This window comes from Phyllobates terribilis, unplaced genomic scaffold, assembly GCF_046119375.1.
Source record: "Phyllobates terribilis strain yellow unplaced genomic scaffold, ASM4611937v1 Scaffold_4__5_contigs__length_816908805, whole genome shotgun sequence".
Taxonomy (NCBI): Eukaryota; Metazoa; Chordata; class Amphibia; order Anura; family Dendrobatidae; genus Phyllobates; species Phyllobates terribilis.
The window spans coordinates 399,065,614-399,088,281 of record NW_027362764.1 but is presented as its reverse complement, the minus strand read 5'-3'; the positions used below and the strand labels follow the sequence as shown (position 1 = coordinate 399,088,281).

The following is a 22,668-nucleotide window of genomic DNA, read 5'->3' as shown; positions in this document are numbered from 1 at the left end:
GCATTTGTGTGACACAGGTCTGAATTAGGACAATGTATAAATGGTCATTAGTCATATATTTGTGTCCGGGCATCGCCCCCAGCGACACCGTCTTCTGGGCTCTTTTAACTAAGATGCTGCAACCAGCGTTGTGAATGACTGACCAGGGATGACGTCGATGAAAGTAATGCCTCCAGAAATGTCATCATCGGAAGTGACGCAGGCATGGCATGTGTTTCACACGCTGCCGTGCTCATCCCACCGGATATGATATCACCGGAAATGCTACCGCCGGAAGTGAAATGCGTTCCACAAGGTGGGCATGGGTTCCACACGCTGCCGCATGCCACTGTCCGGCGGGTCATCTCCCTATACCCACCCAGCTGAAGGGTCTCACATTATTGGCCATTGCAGTGGACCTACATCCACCTGACTACTTATATTTGAATATCAGTAGCATATATAAACTCCCCTTTCTTGCCATAACGCTGCTTCACCTGAGATTAGTGAAGACAGTTATGCCTTACTATATTGAGACAGCTTAGCCTCCATGGTGCTACATATTAGGGTCCCCTGATGACCCCGAAAGGAAGAAACGCGTCGGGACTACAGGGCAAGCACAGGGCTCATAGAGCAGTCTAGGTGTCGACTGTCCTTGTTAGGGCAGGAGCAAAGGGGTACAGGGTTAGCGCAGTCCATATAGGGTGTTAATGGGGGCAGATATATACTCCTCCCCTGGACTTTTGCCTGCTTATCTGCCTCCCCTCCAGGAAGTATCTCCCCTCTCTACCCCACCGTGACATGCACTACTCCACAAATATGGGGTGAGGATGTTCCATTACTCTTAATCAATATCTTATTGCTTTATATATACATATGTATGGATGATATACGTTTCCTCTTGATGATGTCATTACCATAACTTTACCTCATCTACTTTGAATGTGTATGAGAAACGCTTTATCTCGTTCATCCCAAGACGTTTATCTTGTGATAATGATATGATCATCACCTTTCACTATTTGATTTCGCTTGAGAAACATCTAACCTTGTCCACTTGTTTCTTGGACGTTTCATATGGACCCTGTGTCATTAAGGTTTTTTGTTTGATCCTGTTTGACCAGGGCCCGGTACACCATTCAGGTGACGTGTTCTGCTCCCTCATTACAGTAGTTACCATGACCTGGGGAGTATGTTTACTTTGTCTCCGTCATATTTGTTTTTAATTTTAATATTTTAAACTTATCTATTAAAAGTTATATTTTAGAGTCTGAAATTCCCTTGCTGTATTCTACTGATGACTGGGTCTGATATATATGATTAAAAATCATTTTTTGCTGCTTCTACAGTGCAAAGCTCAGAAGGGAAGGAGTGCCATATTGTAGTGCACATTTTGCTGGAATGGTTTATGGGTGCCATGTCACATTGACAGAGCCCCTGAGGTACCAGAACAGAGGAACCCCCCCATAATTGACTTTATTTTACAAACAACACAACGTTCAATTAATTAATCTAGGGGTGCAGTGATTATATTGACACTATATGTGTGTCACAGAATTTTATACCATTGGGCGGTTCAGAAAAAATAATTGCATTTTTACCACAAAAATGTTGTTTTAACCCAGATTTTACATTGTTATAATGGGCAAAATGGCACCAAAATTTGTCACTCAATTTATGCTGGACGTGGCAATACTCCATATGTGGCTATACTGTTTAGCCTCACAACGTGACTCGGAATGGAAGGAGCATTATTTGACTCTTGGTGAACAAATGATTGTAGAATAGTTTGCGGACAGAACCCATTAGAGCCAGAAGAGCAGAATTCCCCCACAAGCAACCCATTTTGTAAATTACACCCATCTGGGAATTTATCTACAGGTGCAGTGATGATTTTGACTCAATGGGTGTTTGCCAGAAACAAGCAGCAGTGAATGTAGCTGAGTGAAAATTGCAAATCTGCCATTGCAGTGCCCGTATATTGTAGTACCCATACATTGTGCCCAGCTCATGCTTCTGGAGATATGGACCCCTTAAATTAAGCGGGCTCTCATTGCTACAGAAATGCCAAATCGTGGATGCTAACTGTGGTTTAGGCAAACTGTGGGGCACAGAAGGGAGAGAGGCATTTGGATTTGGGAGCACAGAATTTGTTGAATTTCTTTTAGGGGGTGAATAGCCATAGTGCTTTTCCAGAGCCTTTGTGCTACCAGTAACATGGAAGACCCCTATATATCCATTGATGGATAACGGACCTCAGTAGAGACTTGCTTTTTTTTTTGTGAACTTGAAGATTTATTGAGAACATTTGACATAACAGTTTGGATTACATTTATCCTGTGCTCTACACTGAGCACTTACAACAGGGTTTCCATTTAACCCCTTCACACCCAAGCCTGTTTTCACCTTCAAGACCAGGCCAAATTTTACAATTCTGATCAGTGTCACTTTATAAGGTAATAACTCCGGAATGCTTCAATGGATCCCCAGATCCCGTATGCTTTGCAAATTGTTAGCATTGCATTGACAAACTTGCTATGTCATGCTCGGAGCATGGTGCAGAACGTTTGCTAGCTCTGGTGACCCGGATGTCATCATGACTGGGCCCTCGGGATGACGTCATGGGGGCGCCGATCTGAGGGCAGAGGGGGCGTCCTCCCTCTACCTGCTCTCTCAATGCTGCGATATATTTCATTTGCAGCATTTAGAGGGTTAAAGTGCCAGGAGCGGTGCGGCACTGCTCCTGGCACTGAGTGCTGGGTGTCAGCTATCAGAATCAGCTGACACCCGGTGATCACACGCGCACAGACACTGGATGTATCCATACGTCCAAGATCGATAAGTACCTACCGAACTGGACATATGGATACATCCAAGGTCATGAAGGGGGTTTAATCTTTAAATGGAAAATGAAACCCCCGAGGGATCCATTCACTATAATGAGGCAGCAGAGTTACTCTGGACTCCGTCTGGCCTCTCTTCAGTGGTGTCTTTGTTTTCAGAGGTGCACAAAATTGTGGTCCACAGCACAATTGTGCACACTTAAAAAGATGGACAGTGCTGGATCATAGGCCAGACAGATTCCCTATGAGGCAGATTGAGACACTGTGGAATCTTTCGCCTGAGTTTCAGTATGAATTATGTATTTCAGAGAAGCGCTCAACGTAGAGTGCAGAATAAATGTGTGCCAAGCCTTACTGCGATCTTTGGGAGGCAGAATGAACAAATCAACTGTTCTTTATTTTGTAATTTTTTTAAAATATATTTACAAAAAATTCTTTAATTTTTTACTTTTTTACCTTGTCTCAGGATGAAACATCAGCTTTGCCTACCCTGATCGCTGATCTAATACTATGCAATGCTCTTGCATTGCAGGGTATAAGATCAATGCATCGCATAAAGGGAGGAGGCGTGTTAACTCTTGCTCTGAGCAGCAGCTTACAGGTCACTGTACCTGGGTGACCCTGCAGCCATCTTTCATCCAGGGGTCACCATTGAAACCGATCGTTGACGTTGCTGCAGGGTATCAACTCTCATATAGCGTGGATGTCCGAGTTTGATTAAGTCAGCACTCTGAGTGAGCCTGCACAATTGTCATGCCGTACATGGCGGTTTGCAGGAATGCACCTTCCGCCACGCCGTACATGTATGGCGGATGTCATGAAGAGGTTAACAGTAGTGTTGAGCCACCCCCGTAGTGTTCGGGTTCGGTTCGTCGAACACCGGGATGTTCGAGGAACTGTTCGTCGAACACCTTAGAGCACGGTCGAACACCGTTAAAACCAATGGCAGGCAAACAAAAACACATAGAAACACATAGAAAACACCTTCAAAGGTGTCCAAAAGCTGACAAACTGCTCAGAAGACACTCTCTTTAAAAAAGCCGGACGGCAATTCAGCAGCGGCATACACCGGTACCCGAAAATTTAGACAAGAAGGAATAGAGCATCACACATAGATTAGATAGATAGAAACATGTCAGTCACATTTATAAGAAGTACAGTGATAGTGTTGATTACTGTACTTGTCATTTAGTGTTAAAATAAAGGATTTATTAAAAAAAAAATTGGCGTGGGGTTCCCCGTAATTTTAGTCTCTAGCGGAGGTTAAGCAGACGGCAGGGGCAGATGTTTGAAGCCTCGGAAGGGGGTAATACCCACGGAGCTTCCCAGGCTACTAATATCAGCCCCCAGCTGAATACCTAGCCTTTACTAGCTATTAAAAAGGGGGACCCGCAAAAAAATGACGTGGGGTCCCCCCTAATTTAATAGCTAGCAAAGGCTAGGCAGACAGCTGGGGGCTGATATTAATAGCCGAGGAAGGGTGCCATGAATACTGGCCCCCTCCCAGGCTAGAAACACCAGCTGTCAGCCGCCCCAGAAATGGCGCATCCATAGGATGTGCCAATTCTGGCACTTAGCCTAGCTCTTCCCACTGCCCTGTAGTGGTGGCAGTGGGGTAATAGGGTTGGGGTTGATGTCAGCTTATAATGCCAGCTGACATCAAGCCCAGGTTAGTAATGGAGAGGCGTCTATAAGACACCCCCATTACTAACCCCATAGTCAAAGTTACAAAAAAACACAAACACCAAGAATAAAGTCCTTTAATTGAAATAAAGACACAATTCTTTATTGTTCTAAATTAAACCATACTTACCATCACGCCCATTCCAGCTGAAGCCAACGATCTCCTGCAATAAAAGTAAAATAATAAAGCAACATCATCCTTACCTTTCCATGGTTCCCACGACAGCTTCAGCTCTGCTACATTCACATGACAGGCTGGATCGCAGCCGAAAGCTGCCATCCAGCTTGCCATGCCGCAGAGACTGAGAAGTGCAGGCATGCTTGCGCTCCTCAGGGTCTCGCTGTGACGGCATCCAGATGAGCAGAGATCATGTCCAATGAACTAAGCTCACCTCATGCACGTCACTGACAGCGTGGGAAAATTCTCCTGCGCTCAACGCTTGAGCAGGAGAATTTTCCCACGTTGTCAGTGACGTGCATGAGGTGAGCTGAGTTCATTGGACATGACCTCGGCTCATCTTTATGCCGTCACAGCGAGACCCTGAGGAGCGCAAGCATGCCTGCGCTTCTCAGTCTCTGCGGCATGGCAAGCTGGATGGCAGCGTTCTGTTGCGATCCAACCTGTCATGTCAATGTAGCAGAGCTGAAGTAAAATAATAAAGCAACATCATCCTTACTTTTCCATGGTTCCCATGACAGCTTCAGCTCTGCTACATTCACATGACAGGCTGGACCGCAGCAGAACGCTGCTATCCAGCTTGCCATGTGGCAGACACTGAGAAGCGCAGGCATGCTTGCGCTCCTCAGGGTCTGGCTATGACGGCATCCAGATGAGCCGAGTTCATGTCCAATGAACTCAGCTCACCTCATGCACGTCACTGACTGCGTGGGAAAATTCTCAGCGCTCAGCGCTTGAGCAGCAGAATTCTCCCACACTGGGATGGCATTGAGATGACAGGCTGGATCACAGCTGAGCGCTGCCATCCAGCTTGTCATCCTTCAGAGACACTGCAGAGCGCAAACATGCCTGCGCTTCTCAGTGTCTGCCGCATGGCAAGCTGGATAGCAGCGTTCTGCTGCGGTCCAGCCTGTCATGTGAATGTAGCAGAGCTGAAGCTGTCATGGGAACCATGGAAAGGTAAGGATAATGTTGCTTTATTATTTTACTTTTATTGCAGGAGATCGTTGGCTTCAGCTGGAATGGGCGTGATGGTAAGTATGGTTTAATTTAGAACAATAAAGAATTGTGTGTTTATTTCAATTAAAGGACTTTATTCTGGGTGTTTGTGTTTTTTTGTAACTTTGACTATGGGGTTAGTAATGGGGGTGTCTTATAGACGCCTCTCCATTACTAACCTGGGCTTGATGTCAGCTGGCATTATAAGCTGACATCAACCCCAACCCTATTACCCCACTGCCACCGCTACAGGGCAGTGGGAAGAGCGAGGCTAAGTGCCAGAATTGGCGCATCCTATGGATGCGCCATTTCTGGGGTGGCTGACGGCTGGTGTTTCTAGCCTGGGAGGGGGCCAATATTCATGGCACCCTTCCTGGGCTATTAATATCAGCCCCCAGCTGTCTGCCTAGCATTGCTAGCTATTAAAATAGGGGGGACCCCACGTAATTTTTTTTGGGGTCCCCCATTTTAATAGCTAGTAAAGGCTAGATATTCAGCTGGGGGCTGATATTCGTAGCCTGGGAAGCTCCGTGGGTATTACCCCCTTCCCAGGCTTCAAACATCTGCCCCAGCCGTCTGCTTAACCTCCGCTAGAGACTAAAATTACGGGGAACCCCACGCCAATTTTTTTTTTAATAAATCCTTTATTTTAACACTAAATGACAAGTACAGTAATCAACACTATCACTGTATTTCTTATATATGTGACTGACATGTTTCTATCTATCTAATCTATGTGTGATGCTCTATTCTTTCAGTTATAAATTGTCGGGTACCGATGCTGAATTGCCGGCTGGCTTTTTTAAAGAGACGGTGCATGAAAACACTAATATTTTTTTAAATAAATCCTTTACACTAAATGACAAGTACAGTAACCAACACTGTCACTGTACTTATTATTTATGTGACTGACATGTTTCTATCTATCTAATCTATGTGTGATACTCTATTCTTTCGGTTCTAAATTGTCGGGGACCGGTGTATGCTGCTGCTGAATTGCCGGCTTTTCATGTTTCACTGTGAGCACTGTTCCCATCGATTTGGGCAACCACTGTAATGCCACAACCACCATGGCTGTGGCATTACAGTGAGTGGCAGACAATCCCTGCATGATTGGTGCTCTAAATAGCGCCAGACATATAGGACACGCTTTTGGTGCACGAACAGTTATCGAACATAACCTCGAACAGCCGAATTTTTTGCAAATCGTTCGCGTTTGTCGAACGACTCGAACACCGCCCAAAACAGCTCGAATTTGAGACTGGCGAACAGTTCTAGTCGAACACCGCTCATCTCTAGTTAACAGGACTGCTAATTTACTGTAAATTGCAAAGTTTTTACTTTAAACTATGTTGGACTGTAGCCTCTAATTCACCCTGGGTACAACATAGCAGGTTTGATTTATTGTCGCTAGGAAGTGATATCACAGCATAGTTTACCACAGGGACAGTGAAGTCATAGGAATCAATCAGAAGTGAACATTTATTTTGCAGACACATTTTTATATATATTTTACTGTATTCCACTTGTAGATATGCTTGAGATTATGATTTGTTGATCTTGTAAGGGTTAAACAGCAATCTAGTTTGTCAGAGATTATGGCTGCAGTGCAGGACATAGAACATTTCCCATGTCACGTATTTCTAAGTAAAGTCTAGCATTTTCTGTTATTCTGGAAGCACAGGTTAAAGATCACTGTGCTTTATACACTTTGGGAAGGGTATGATCTAAAAGTGGATGGTGTAGTGTAATCTGAAAAAAATCTGCGAATTCTCTTCTGTTTCATATATTAATTTCTATAGTTGCACCATTTTTATTATCTCCAAATGATTCCAATGAGGGCAGCTGGTGAAACTAGATTAACATTTTTTCAATTTTTTATATATTTTTTGTGATGATGAACCTTAGACAAATGAATTATTAATAGCATTATGTCTAAATTGCATACATTTATACCAGAAATTATATATATATATATATATATATATATATATATATATATATATATCACTTTAAGGGCCACAATAAAAAGGGTTTTAACCCTATTCGTTGGACTTTTGGCTTCTGCCTCTTTTTGATGGAGCTGAGATTAAACATCTATAATGAAGTGCAGCCACAAATTCTCAATTGGATGAAAGCCTGGACTCCAAATTGGTCACTTAAGGACACCACTATTGTTATTTTAAAACCATTCTTTGGAGCTATATTAGGGATTGTTGTCTTGCTGGAAAATAAATCTCTCAAATTACAGTTCTCTTGTACAAATCAATAGGGTTGAATTCTGAATTCTCCTTTATTCCTTTTACCCTTAACCTTTATAAGTCTTCCGAGGATTGATATGAAAAGGCATGCCTACAGCATGTAGTGGCCACCATCATGTTTTATGGGGTGTTTTGGCAGCATGCAGCATTTGGCTTTATTCCTCTAAGAATTATGTGACCAAAATCCTCAGTTTTGAGAGTTTTAATCAATGAAAACTTGTAATTGTTTCAAACTTGTCATATGTCTCTTGGCATCTCTTCCATCCATTCCCTCCTTGGTTAATGAGATTAGTATTAAATGCCGTTAGAAATGTGGCGTTTCACTTTTTCTCTCTGTAATGGTGGTAAATGGGTTCTTCCTAGCATTGAACTACAGAGCTCTGTTGTATGCTCTCTTGGATGGGATCCCTTCCAGTGTCCTCCAATTCAGGGAAATTAACACAATATTCTCACCTCTTTAGAGACCACTTTATACAGACCAACTGGCCGCAGTAAACGACCACTGTTGCTCTGTTTAAACAGGCAAACCGGGGTAAGTGATGCCACTAATGATTGCAAAAGATTATTTCAATCCATGAACAAACATTTTGCTCCATTATGGGGTAGTTGGCAGCCTGTAAACACTGAAAGATTATTGTGAAATGATTATTCTTAAAAACGCTTGTCCGTGATAATTTTTCAGTGTAAACACAATTTCTCTCTTTTATTCAGTGTCTTCACTCACCAAGATGAGATTTTTACTGGCTAAACAGATTTCTGGACATTTACAAAGACATGTAAACAGGGAACAGCTACCTAGAGGCTGCTGAAAGGCAAAGAAGATTTAACACTAATAATAGCAGAATAGTTTTGATTTTTCTTCTGTGCCCCTCCATTCCAAAGTTATGCTCCCCCCATTTATAAAAATCGCTAATTTTTCCTTTAACCAAATGGGCATATACAACATCATTTCTCTGTAGGAGTTTGCGTTTTCTTCTCTGACAAAAGTTTTGTGGCATACGCCCAGTTGTTTGAAGGGAAACTTTGCATGTTTACTAGTTGGGGGCATAACTTTGGAATGGAGGGGCACAAAAAAAAAGAAACCTGTTCCAGAGTCAAAAGAGTGAAACAGTGGCAATTGGAGGAGGTAGTCAATTTAAAAAAATGCAGTGAAAGGTCTGCTTTAAAGTATAATGCTTAAGGTAGCTATTTATATGGCATCTTAGGCAGATCATAACCGTATTCTACTAATAACAAGCAAAAATGGATATTGATTCTAGGTGATCATATGCTGTAAAATGAGTGGTAATTGCTTTGTGGACAAAATTCGTGCTGCAAAATACATGGTGCATTGCCAATTGCTGCAGTTTTGTGCAAAGTACAGATGAAACACATAAAAAAAAGGGCAATTTGCAGTAAACTGTTTGGATTTGATCAGTGTCAAAGAGCAATACCATTATGGGTCATTGCACAAAACCCAAAAACAGTAAAATTTTGTTTAATTATTTTTATAAACAACAACTATTTTATATCATTATAAAAGGCTTCACTTTTTTTTTTAGACACTATGGGCCCGATTCATCATTGCTTTTGCATTTTTTTTTATCTAGTTTTATGTATTACTTGGCTGTTTTTCAAATGCGCTAAATTAAGCTTTTCATTTGTGCCTCTCTAAAATCACTTTGTGTGTTCATCTGTTTTTACTTTAATTCTCCAATATGGGCATGGTCTAGGCTTTTCAGATGTTTTCGACCAATTGATCATTTGTGACTTTTGGAAAAGTTGCTAAATTTTGCGGCAAATGTACTGCAGTCTACCCCCTGGTGTGATTTTATGTATCCCAGAAAATTTTGTAACATATTGGTAAAAGACAAAAACAAAACACAATTTTTTGAGTTTTCATGAACAGCTTTAACCATTTTGGAGAATTAGGTGCTATAAACGGCAACAAGTACCGCAAGACAAAAAAGAGAAGTGATAAAAAAAATAATAATGATAAATCAGGGACCTTATGTTTAGTAGACTACTTAGCTCAGATGATGTGTGAATTCAATGGTATAAGTTGTTAAGTTTTCATTTTTTATGAGGTCTGTCAATTTTACTGAATATTTGCCGAATATCATACCCATCTTTAAGCTAAATAATTAAAAATTATTTTTTAAAGTTTAAAAATATGAAAATATTTCCTTACATACATTTCTTGCGTCTTCCACAGTAGTGTTGTTTGATACTTCTTCCATGTCTTTTGCCCATGTGTCGATCTCGATGAGATGGATTTGGATGGGAATGGTAAATCCCATTTTCATGTTCCAGTTCTTGCTGTCTCTCAACTAGAGATACCATATTTTCTTTATACATCTGTTTGTCTGTCGATCTCCTGTATAGAACATGGGGCTGATGGCCATTTGAAGTGGAGTAATTGTGCTTAAGTGCGATATGTTCAGGCAGTGGTTTCAAGAAATAATCAGCTTCTTGTGTCCTTATTAAGCCTGACTGGAAACAGAAAACATAATTATCATAAAAAATGTAGAGATCAAGTAAGAAATGGTCAAGAAAAATGAAATAAGAATATTTCAAACACATGTTAATTTTTTTTTTAAATAAGCCGTTTTATAATGTGTAAATTATACATGGTGTAATCTAGTCATTTAAGTTTCCAGCTGTTTGGATCTACTCAATCAAATTGTACTTCCAGTTCTAAATGAAAAATTATTTGCTCAATAGCTTACTATTAAATTTAGCTTTTTTCTCTCTTTTCTGCGCTCCAATCCTGGCCTGGAACAAGGTATTTTGGTGCCCTAGGCAGATGAAGCCGACAGCACTCCCCCTACAACCCAAATTAATTCTTAACCCCCATGTAAAGGAATGTGCCAGAGACTAAGGTAACTGGACCCCTAATGCACCCACCCTCCCCCTCTATTGGGTCAGATAACAAGCTTGTTTACCAATTCCACTAGATTTGTTATCTGTTTCACCAAAAAATACCAGCAAAAGTAAAAAAAAATTGTATACTTTAGAGGGGAGGCTCAACAGGTAGTGTGTTTTCATAGATATGGAATCATTCATTGCTTGCAGACCATTTACACGATACTAGGGAAGAATAGTATCTTATATTTTGTATATGTCAAACCCAAGGACAGTAATATATACTAATATTACCTAACTACAATGGGGGTCAACTACAATGGGGGTCATTTGGTTTCAATTAAGGTGTGCAGAATTTGGTGGATACCCCAAGGGAAGCTAAACAGACCCTGTCATAGAAAATATTAAGATCTCTGAAGCCACTACTGAGAGGGGCATTCACCCCCCTCCCTCCTCCTCTCACTTTTGCAGTAGGAAAGAGAGCTTACAATCTACCAACCCCTTTTGATAGGACCACACAGTTAACATTTGGTTTAGTGAGGAATGTTAATTAACATGCAGGCCGCTCCTTTTTGAAGTAAAGTACCCCTGCACTGCCAACAACGATGCCTATTATGCGTAGACAGAGGTTCATAGATTGTACAAGTAATTAAAACAGGAAAGATCTTTTCAGAGGGTTGTATAACAAAAGGTACCTGTGTATACACACAGATAGAGAAGTGGAAGAGGCTTTTGTCCCCAGGAAATACATTCTGAATTGAAATTACACTTTTGTTTCCGTCAAGGGAAATGCAATACATTGACACCATACTTTGTCTCTGAAAGAACATTATGAATATTGGGGTTCCTATAGCTCAGATACTGATGGGACATACATTTTCTGCTTCAGGGCTAATCGGGGAAGAATATGCATGTTTTCTAATAACTAACACCTGCCTATATTTCCCAAATCAATAGTAACCAGATAACTGACACTAACCATGTCTTGTTTACTATCTATGGAAAGGTAAAATCACGATAAAAAAGAAATAAGTTTTGAATTTCATAAGATTCTGAAGGGCTGAGAACATTCCACAACCTGGCCCACACGAGGTCATCAAGGTGTGTTGTAACTTAGGTGCTGATAAAAGGTCATGCCGAATTATGATCTGTGTTCCTGTAGAGAGATACACATCGGTGTATGCATGAATGGTGTTCTCCAATCGAAGTGCTCTCCTTCCCTAGCTGAGTCATCTGTGGCCGGTGGAGTAACCTTTTGTTTTATCCTTTTATTTTATGTAAATGTATATGCCATATTGTTTTATCCCCTTTGTAAAATCTTTTGTATATTTTTTTATAAACACTGCCCATCGTTCTTGATTAAAGGGTTTGTCTGGTCAAAAGTGATAAGTGATAATGCCGTCTAGTGACACAGACGGCCAATGGGCGCGTCCGACTAGAAGGCACGGCCTCACTCAATACAAGTGTATGGAGAGCGAGGCCATGTCCACTTGCTGGGGTTATGTAAAACTCATAAATACCCTCCATTACTGGGTCTGAAACTGGCGAATCCCCACAGCACACAGTGAGTGCCCTGGGGGGATTCATAAGTCTGCAGTGACACTGAGTGACTGCAGACTTATCACTTTTGACCAGACAACCTGTGAAGAAACGGCAACAGGGAGACCCCGCAGAATCCCACCGCTGCCACCGATGTTAAGAAAAGGCAACAGGGGGACCATGCAGAATCTCGCTGTTGCCACCACTTGTAATGGATCCACACCCCGCCTCCCGCCTGACGTTAGCTGTGTCAGACAGAGCACGTGGTAATGACCTGCCCTCTGCATCTACGTGACGTTCGACGTTCCGCACCCCCCCGAGGGATGTGTAATGTCAGGTTGGTACGTTATACACAGACACCCCCCTGTCCACACAGGTACAGGAAGGCACCAGGGAGTGAGGAGACGAGGCCCACTCAGACACTGCCATGGCACCACACTCGCCAAGAACCCTGACAGGCTGAGAGGCTCCGTTCACTAGCTCCAGTGAAGCCGAGCCTAGTTGGCCTGGGAGAGCTGCAACCAGTTTCTATTTGATATAACGGACTTATATCGGGCTAGAGACCAGCCCGGTAGCATGTTCGGTGGACCGAACAACAGACGTTTGTGGATTGAGATAAAAGAACAGCCCAAAGTTAAATTATATATTTAATCGACATAAGGGCACACTAAACAATATACTATATACATAAGGGTTATACATACACAGTGGTAAGAGTTACAAATGCAAAAGTATGCTACAACAAGTATAAGCAGAACTTAAGAGTCAATTACTGGTGTAGATGGAAAGGCCTGGCTTGGGGAGGAAGGCTGCCACATGGGAGGCTGTGGGCCCTGGCTTTGTGGATGGACTTTTCCCACACGTCTTGATGTCATGACCTCCCCAGGAAAAGACAATAACTACAGAGACCTTCAAACTCTCTGGGTCACTCCCCCTACAGCCCCCTTGATCGAGCCCAAGTCTCCACCACTGTTCTTTCCCAGCTAAGAGCTCCCAAAAATAAAATGGGCCATACTTCCTTACGGTATGGTCCTAGGGAGCCGGTCCTGGTGTCATCGGACCCAGCTGGGTCCCTGCTATGCGTGGATACCAAACATCAAGGTCCTAGGAGCCCCTGAAAGGCTGTGCTGGGTTTCTCATTTTCCTTACATGCTGGACTATGATTAAAAATAGGGTTACATTCCCCATCTCCTCAGGTTTCCAACAATCTATTTTTTGTATCACTAAAATGAATCGTATTCCCATAACTCGCTGTTGAATTATGTTTCTTGAACAAAGAAGCACATGGCGTTGGGGGATGGGACATCCTGTGTAGCTTGCAGCTGCTGTGAGGGATCTCACTCTTTGCTTCTCACCCCCCTCCTTTCCAAGCTGCAATTTCAAATTTGCATATGTAGAGCTCTGTAAAACCTGCCTGCCAGTGCACAATGATCGACAGGGGATAACCTTGAATATCTTCACACAACCCCTTTAAATATAAAATTTTACAGTTCTGCTACTTTTGTTCTGTAAACCGCACCCCAAAGCCATACGCCACCAGAACCAGACCTCCAGTCAGCCTTTATAAATGACTGGTGGTGGCACCGAGTAGTCTTGGGTTATCGTGGAGTAAGCAAGGATCGTATGGGGGGTATATACACATGTCTCATGCGAGGGAATTGGAGGTGGATATACCATACACTCGCTGTTAGTTTCCCAACAACTGGCCTCTTAGTGGAAACAGCTTCAGGCCTTCTCTGTTAATTGTCGGTCAATCGCGTAATTGTCTGGACGATAGGGGGCAGCAGAGAGCTGTTTGTGACAAAAATATAAGAGCGGGTGGGTTCAGTTACCACCTCCCTGTCTGTGAGATCCTTGACAGACCCCATTATAAAATGTATATGTATGATGTTTTTTTTTTATATCTGTCATGCAACAAATACTGTTTGCAACAAAACTGATTCTGGTGCCATATTCCTGTATGGATAGTACTTGTGGTGACCTCTTCATGTAGTGATGGTTGTTCTCGTGCTTTATTCATGTACTATTGATGGTTCTGGTTGTGCATTCACATAGTGATGATGGTTTTGTTGCTGTATTCATCACCAGAACCATCATCAGTACATGAATACAAAACCAAAATCATCATCAGTACATGAATACATAATCAGAACCATCAACAGTATATAAGAACAGCACCAGAACCATCATCAGTAAATTATAGGTCACTCGTACCACCATCAGTATGTGAATATATAGCCAGGACCACCACTAGTAGATAAATGCATCACTAGAACCTATATCAGTATATGAATACATAACAACAACCACTGTCAGTAAATAAATACAACACAAGTACCATCAACAGTACATGAATATATCACTAGAACCACAATCAGCAAACGAATACATCACCAGAATCACCATCAGTGCATTAATACATCACTAAGCTTAGTACAGCAATCAATTGAAATGTCAAGTCAGGCCCACATACATTTGTATCTCATGAACCTACATTCCCATTATGTACTTAACAATAGTAAGGAGATGCCGATAGTTGTTGTTATCAGTCATTATCAGACTGTGGACCATACAGGAACCACAGTACCGATGAGATGTAGTTAGTATCAACAAGAAAACATTTACATCCAGGTACCTTATAGGTGACATCTTCTCTGATTGAGTAGTTTCTTTCTTTTCTTCCCTATCTTGTCCAGATGCCATGTTGACTTTTTACATCCACAGCTCTTTTCTAGAGACTTCCCTCTTCTCTAGTCTTCTGCAGCACATTCCAACATAGTGCCCTTAGCCCTCCGTCACATACAATATCGGTTCTAACGAGTTCACATACAATGTGACTGTCAGGCGCAGGCTAGAAAAATACCTATAATATCTAATGTTTGCAATTTCAGTGCTCTAAAAGTGATCAGTGACCTTCATAGGGATGTAATAAAAGAGACTACACATAATCAGGTGCAAAAAAAAACCATTTACTTAACATAAAACTAATAACTCTGAAATACAAACATTTCAAAACTCCCGCCAAAAATAGTCCCCAGTTCGACTCTGTCAAAAAACTCTACAGAGAAAATTTAAAAGAAAAACTTAATTTTAAGGTACCTTAAGTACTATTAAACACATATTCAATCAGAATTAGACCCTGAAGTTTCCCCAGAAAAATTACACTTGCAGAGCAAAGAGCAAGAATTACACATCATTTTTGCATGTGTCAGGCAGATTGCATTATGACATTTGTGACATTCATAATTAGAAAGCCTTCTGATTCCGCTTTCCGTGGTGCAGGTGGTGCATCTCCTTCTTTTGGGAGGTGGTGCAGGTGGTGAATTTTCACTATCATCTTCTGGGCGGAATCTTTTGAGCTGAACTTGAAGGCGAGAGGGGATACCGATTGTTTTCATACCTCTCCTGCGTAGCTCTCCAAGCACTAGTTCATGGGCCAATTTTTTCAGATAGAATCGTCTACGGAGTGGTTCAAGCTCGTATTCAAGGTAAATGACTTGCGAATTTATACCACCCAAATTCAACATAGCAAAAAATATGACCATTGGCCAGCGTTTGGTGTTTCTGCTGACGTTGAAAGTTGAGCACATCTGATCAGCTGTATCAACACCCCCTTTGGTTGCATTATAAAATGTAATTATCTCCGGGTTTTTTTGTGCCTCAGTCCCAGGATCGATGGCATCATCATCATGAAGTGTTGATAGAAGAAGTACAATTTTTTTTGCTTGTGGTACATAGGAAACCAAAACCTTTCCATTATGGAATGAAAACATACTGCTGTACTGTTGTCTCCCTTTCACACTTACAAACTGTGTAGGCAATTCTTTTTTATTTTTTCTTACAGTTCCGACATATGAAAGCTTCTGCATTTTCAGATAATCAATCAGATCACAATTTGAAAACAATTGTCAGCTGTTATATTGCGACCCGATCCAAATAAGGGCTCAGCCAGTCTTTTTACAACATCACTGGGTTTGTTGCTGACACAGTAAGGACCTTCTGGTTGTTTTCCTGCATAAACTTCCAGGTTGTAAGTGTAGGTCTTACTGGCATCAACAAGGGCATACATTTTTATTCCATATTTGTTAGGCTTTGATGGAATATATTGACGAAAGGCACACAACCAGGGAGCATTTCGTCAATAGTGAGATTCTCCCCAGGGCAATAGCTTTTTTTACAGTTTTCAACAAATTTTTGGAATATATCACGAATTGGAGCAAGTCGGTCATGTGTTTTACGTTCGGTTCGGGTAGTTCTGTCGTCAAACCGAAGGCAACGAATTAGAAGCTTGAATCTGTTTATGGACATAACAAGGCCAAATTTTTCAACTCCATCCCCATATTTACTCCAAAGTTCCTCCAAACTTTGTCTATTTGCCCTATAAGCTCCTGCAAGGTATAATAATCCAAAAAAAGCACGCAGTTCTATTTCATCTGTGGTGTGATGGTTCTGTTGCAGATGAACTTGTCCTTTATAATGTCTATATATTGGTTGGTATATGTGACAATAGAGTACAGAATGTCATCTGTGAATAAACTATTCCAGCATTCAACTGCAGTTTTTGCATTACTTGCAGTTCCTATAACTGCAGGAAGGTGAGTAATAATGTTTTGAGGTTCCCTACGTTTTTTCTGGAATGGCTTCTTGTTCCATTGTTTTTTTTATCTTTTCCCATATAATAAGATTCTACATCTTCATCCTCATCACTGTCACCATCTTGCTCTGTTTCAGAATCCACTTCACATACTTCCACCTCATCATGAGAATCAATCTCACTTTCCTCTCCTAAATCCTCATTCAGTGTGGGGTCTGCATCATCTAACAGCATGTTTGTTACTTCCTCAACATCAAGGTTTTTTGATAAATTTTCCTCTCCATTTCAGCAGATAATCTGAAGCAAGAGAATGAATATGTGTTAGGGAACTACTGTGTATGCCTGAGCAGCACACTTTCTTTTTTAATCCGCCTTATTTCTACGAAATATCCTCACACTTTGTGCTATACATTCATAAAACAAGCTAAATAAACAATTGTGATGAATAAAAACATAAAATACCAACCTTATTGAGTGTGACGTGTTCACATACAATGAGCCTGAGAGATTAGCGCAGTTATATCTGTCCTCCTGAAGCTCTGCAATCCAACTGTGGTATGAGGTTTCACAGAGATGCTAGAGACAGGAGACTACCTGGAGGGAGGGGATTTCCTCACAATCTGGTGAGGAAGGAGAAATGAAAGTAAAAGAGATGTGCCTGTCAGGCCTATTGTATGTGACGGAGGGTTAAGAATAAAAGTGTTATTAAAATGCCCTCTGCATAAAAATATATGTCCATATTATTAACTAAATAAGCCTCCTATGGTATATGGCCTCCACTCTGTCTATTCTTAAGAGATACACCCGCCACACTGTCTGCCTTAATGAGGTATAACCGCCCCACTATCTGACATTATCAGACACTGTCTGTCTCTATGAACCACGGCCTATACTATAGCTGTCCCCTCTCTACTGTTTTCCTTTACATTTATTATAGCTACACACTGTCCCCCCACCATGCTAACCTCTTTCCATACGGTGCCCCCATTTCTCATCCCCCTCTCTATATTCATACTGTGTCCCTTTTCACACTATGTCCTCATCCTGTCCACCATGCTGTCCTGTACAAACTGTACCCCGTCCTCACACTGTCCTTCTACACAGTATGTTGGCCACACAAGAGACACTCATATAGTATAATATCTACAACAGCCCCCAATATACACTATGATGTCCATCAAACGCCTCATGCAGTATGAGGTCCACCACAGCTCCCCATTATATAGTGTGATGATCCCCACAGCATCCCATACAGTATTATGGCCCCCTAGTCACCGATACAGTATAATGTCCCCCATAGCACCTCACACATTATAATATCCAACACAGCTCCTATGTACAGTATAATATCCACAACAGCCCCCAATATACTGTATAATGTCCCACACGCCCCCCTATACCGTATGGTCACCCCCTTGTTGTCTCTACAGCCCTTATTGTAATGTCCCCATAGCCACACCCTTATGTCCACATAGCCAGCCCCTGTTGTAATGTCCCAATAGCCAGCTCCTTATGTCCCCATAGCCAACCCCTTTTGGAATATCCCCACAGGCCCTATATATAATAGCCTCCATTCATTAGGAAACTTATAGAATAAAAATAAAAAAGGCTTATACTCACCTAATCCAGGCTCTGTGTCCAGCACAGCTCCGTCTCCTCTTCCATCTGGTGCAGCAGTGGGCGCTGGGTGGTATGATGACATCCTCTGCATGCGCCAGAGTTCCCAGCAGAGCAGTGAGTCGATTACAGCTCCTCTGTTCCTGTCCCAGGTGGTGTTGACAACAATTGTATTCACGTTTTACAGACACGAACACAATTGAGTGCGGGGAAGGAGTGACTGCCAGGACACAGGCAGAGAGACGGGTGAGTGGTGTCAGTGATACTAATCAGGAGCATGCCTAGGCATTGTAGGGAGGTCATACAGGCACGTGGAGGCCATACACAATACTGAGCCTCATTTTGACTTGTTTTAAGGACATTACATCAAAGTTGGATCAGCCTGTAGTGTGTTTTTCCACTTTAATTTTGGGCATGGCTCCAAATCCAGGCCTCCATTGGTTAATAAATTTGATTTCCATTAATGATTTTTGTGTGATTTTGTTGTCAGCACATTCAACTTTGTACAGAACAAAGTATTCAATGAGAATATTTCATTCATTCAGATCTAGGATGTGTTATTTGAGTGTTCCCTTTATTTTTTTTGAGCAGTATATATATATATTTCACTGCACGTTGGGTCGGAGAGATGACGGGCACTTCCTTCCTCTCAGCTGAGCACTGCAGTGTTGCTCAGATGTATTCATGTCTAAGAGACGTGAATACATCAGAACACAGGGAAGAGGGAGCGCTGTGCAGCTGTGGATGTGCTTAATTATATCGGCGTAGCATAGCTCTGGGTGGGCAACCCGTGGTGAGCATTCAGTTACTTATACTGTATACAAGTATACCATAGTATTGCAGTATATAGGGGAGGTTCTCCTGTGTAACTAAACTAAACTAGTTCTGCTCCATTGGAAGACCAAGATGGCAGCAACAGAGGCTTTAAGCAAGCCCCCAGCTGCAATGGTAACTAGTGTTGAGCGATACCTTCCGATATCGGGAAATATCGGATTGGATTGGATCGGACCAATACCCAAAAAAATATCGGATATCGCCGATTCCGATACCGGAAACCAATGCAAGTCAATGGGACACAAATATCGGAATGAAAATAAACCCTTTCTTTCCTTGTAGATCAATTCTACATGAAGGAAAACAACTAAGAATAATGTAGAATGTATTACATGAAAAGCCGGAAATTCAGCAGCGGCATACACCGGTACCCGACAATTTAGAACAGAAAGAATAGAGCATCACACATAGATTGGATAGATAGAAACATGTCAGTCACATATATAATAAGTACAGTGAGAGTGTTGCTTACTGTACTTGTCATTTAGTGTTAAAGGATTTATTTAAAAAAATAATAGTGTTTTCATGCACCGTCTCTTTAAAAAAGCCGGCTGGCAATTCAGCATCGGTACCCGACAATTTAGAATAGAAGGAATAGAGAATCACACATAGATAAGATAGATAGAAACATGTCAGTCACATATATAAGAAGTACAGTGATAGTGTTGATTACTGTACTTGTCATTTAGTGTTAAAATAAAGGATTTATTAAAAAAAAAATTGGCGTGGGGTTCCCCGTAATTTTAGTCTCTAGAGGAGGTTAAACAGACGGCTGGGGCAGATGTTTGAAGCCTGGGAAGGGGGTAATACCCACGGAACTTCCCAGGCTACTAATATCAGCCCCCAGCTGAATACCTAGCCTTTACTAGCTATTAAAATGGGGGACCCCAAAAAAAATTACGTGGGGTCCCCCCTATTTTAATAGCTAGCAAAGGCTAGGCAGCCAGCTGGGGGCTGATATTAATAGCCCAGGAAGGGTGCTATGAATATTGGCCCCCTCCCAGGCTAGAAACACCAGCTATCAGCCGCCCCAGAAATGGCGCATCCATAGGATGCGCCAATTCTGGCACTTAGCCTCGCTCTTCCCACTGCCCTGTAGCGGTGGCAGTGGGGTAATAGGGCTGGGGTTGATGTCAGCTTATAATGCCAGCTGACTTCAAGCCCAGGTTAGTAATGGAGAGGCGTCTATAAGACAACCCCATTACTAACCCCATAGTCAAAGTTAAAAAAAAACACAAACACCCAGAATAAAGTCCTTTAATTGAAATAAACACACAATTCTTTATTGTTCTAAATTAAACCATACTTACCATCACGCCCATTCCAGCTGAAGCCAATGTCTTCTGTAAAAAAAGTAAAATAATAAACCAACATTATCCTTACCTTTCCATGGTTCCCAGGACGGCTCCAGCTCTGCTACAGTGATATGACAGGTGGAATCGCAGCCGAGGTGAGCCGAGTTCATGGGACATTACCTTGGCTCATCTGGATGCCGTCACAGCCAGACACTGAGATGCGAAGCATGCAGTAGTACAGCAGGCAGTAACGGGCTGCCCCGAACCACCAGCTGCCTATTTGTACCTGGCCGGACACAACAATATAGGGAAGCCCTTTTTTTTAAAAAATTATTTCATGAATTTCATGAAATAATTTAAAAAAAAAATACGTGGGGCTTCGCCCTATTTTTGTGTCCAGCCAGGTACAACTAGGCAGCTGGGGGCTGGAATCCGCAGCGCAGGGAGGCCCAAGCTTTCTGCCCTCCACGCTGCAAATTGCAGTCCGCAGCCACCCCAGACAATGGCGCGTTCATAGAAGCGCCATCTTCTGGCGCTGTACCCAACTCATCCAGGGCCCTGGTGCGGTGGCTCACTGGGTTATAAAGGGGTTAGGGCCAGCTTGGCATTATCAGCTGGCCCTAAGCCCGAAATTCATGGGGTCACACCAATATTAGACATGACTGCCATGAATTTCTAGTAAAGTATTTAAAAAAACAAAACACCCAGAATAAAGTCCTTTAATTGAAATAAACACACAATTTTTTAATGTTCTAAATTAAACCATGCTTACCATCACGCCCATTCCAGCTGAAGCCAATGTCTTCTGCAATAAAAGTAAAATAATAAAGCAACCTCATCCTTACCTTTCCATGGTTCCCAGGACAGCTTCAGCTCTGCTACATTCACATGACAGGCTGGATCGCAGCCGAAAGCTGCCATCCAGCTTGCCATGCCGCAGACACTGAGAAGCGCAGGCATGCTTGCGCTCTGCAGTGTCTCTGAAGGATGAAAAGCTGGATGGCAGCGCTCATCTGCTATCCAGCCTGTCATCTCAATGCCATCCCAGCGTGGGAGAATTCTCCTGCTGAAGAACTGAGCGCAGGAGAATTTTCCCACGCTGTCAGTGATGTGCATGAGGTGAGCTGAGTTCATTGGACATGACCTCGGCTCATCTGGATGCTGTCACAGTCAGACACTGAGGAGCGCAAGCATGCCTGCGCTTCTCAGTGTCTGCGGCATGGCAAGCTGGATGGCAGCTTTTGGCTGTGATCCAGCCTGTCATGTGAATGTAGCAGAGCTGGAGCCGTCCTGGGAACCATGGAAAGGTAAGGATGATGTTGGTTTATTATTTTACTGTTATTGCAGGAGATTGTTGGCTTCAGCTGGAATGGGCGTGATGGTAAGTATGGTTTAATTTAGAACAATAAAGAATTGTGTGTTTATTTCAATTAAAGGACTTTATTCTGGGTGTTTGTGTTTTTTTTTAACTTTGACTATGGGGTTAGTAATGGGGGTGTCTTATAGACGCCTCTCCATTACTAACCTGGGCTTGAAGTCAGCTGGCATTATAAGCTGACATCAACCCCAGCCCTATTACCCCACTGCCACCGCTACAGGGCAGTGGGAAGAGCGAGGCTAAGTGCCAGAATTGGCGCATCCTATGGATGCGCCATTTCTGGGGCGGCTGACGGCTGGTGTTTCTAGCCTGGGAGGGGGCCAATATTCATGGCACCCTTCCTAGGCTATTAATATCAGCCCCCAGCTGGCTGCCTAGCCTTTGCTAGCTATTAAAATAGGGGGGACCCCACGTCATTTTTTTGGGGGTCCCCCATTTTAATAGCTAGTAAAGGCTAGGTATTCAGCTGGGGCTGATATTAGTAGCCTGGGAAGCTCAGTGGGTATTACCCCCTTCCCAGGCTTCAAACATCTGCCCCAGCTGTCTGCTTAACCTCCGCTAGAGACTAAAATTACTGGGAACCCCATGCCAATTTTTTTTTTAATAAATCCTTTATTTTAACAC

General features: G+C 42.4%; 1 protein-coding gene across 2 annotated transcripts in view; it reads right to left on the bottom strand.

Moving 5' to 3' along the window:
* ADAMTS16 (ADAM metallopeptidase with thrombospondin type 1 motif 16) overlaps positions 1-22,668 on the bottom strand; it is a 453,100-nt gene that overhangs the window by 363,870 nt on the left and 66,562 nt on the right. For both annotated transcript variants that reach the window (XR_012320095.1, XM_073678502.1), the window contains exon 4: positions 10,118-10,415. Coding sequence is in view for 1 of the 2 variants with exons in the window: in XM_073678502.1 (XP_073534603.1) it covers positions 10,118-10,415 (298 nt within the window). In the remaining variant the exon portion in view is untranslated. The remainder of the gene's footprint in view (positions 1-10,117; positions 10,416-22,668) is intronic.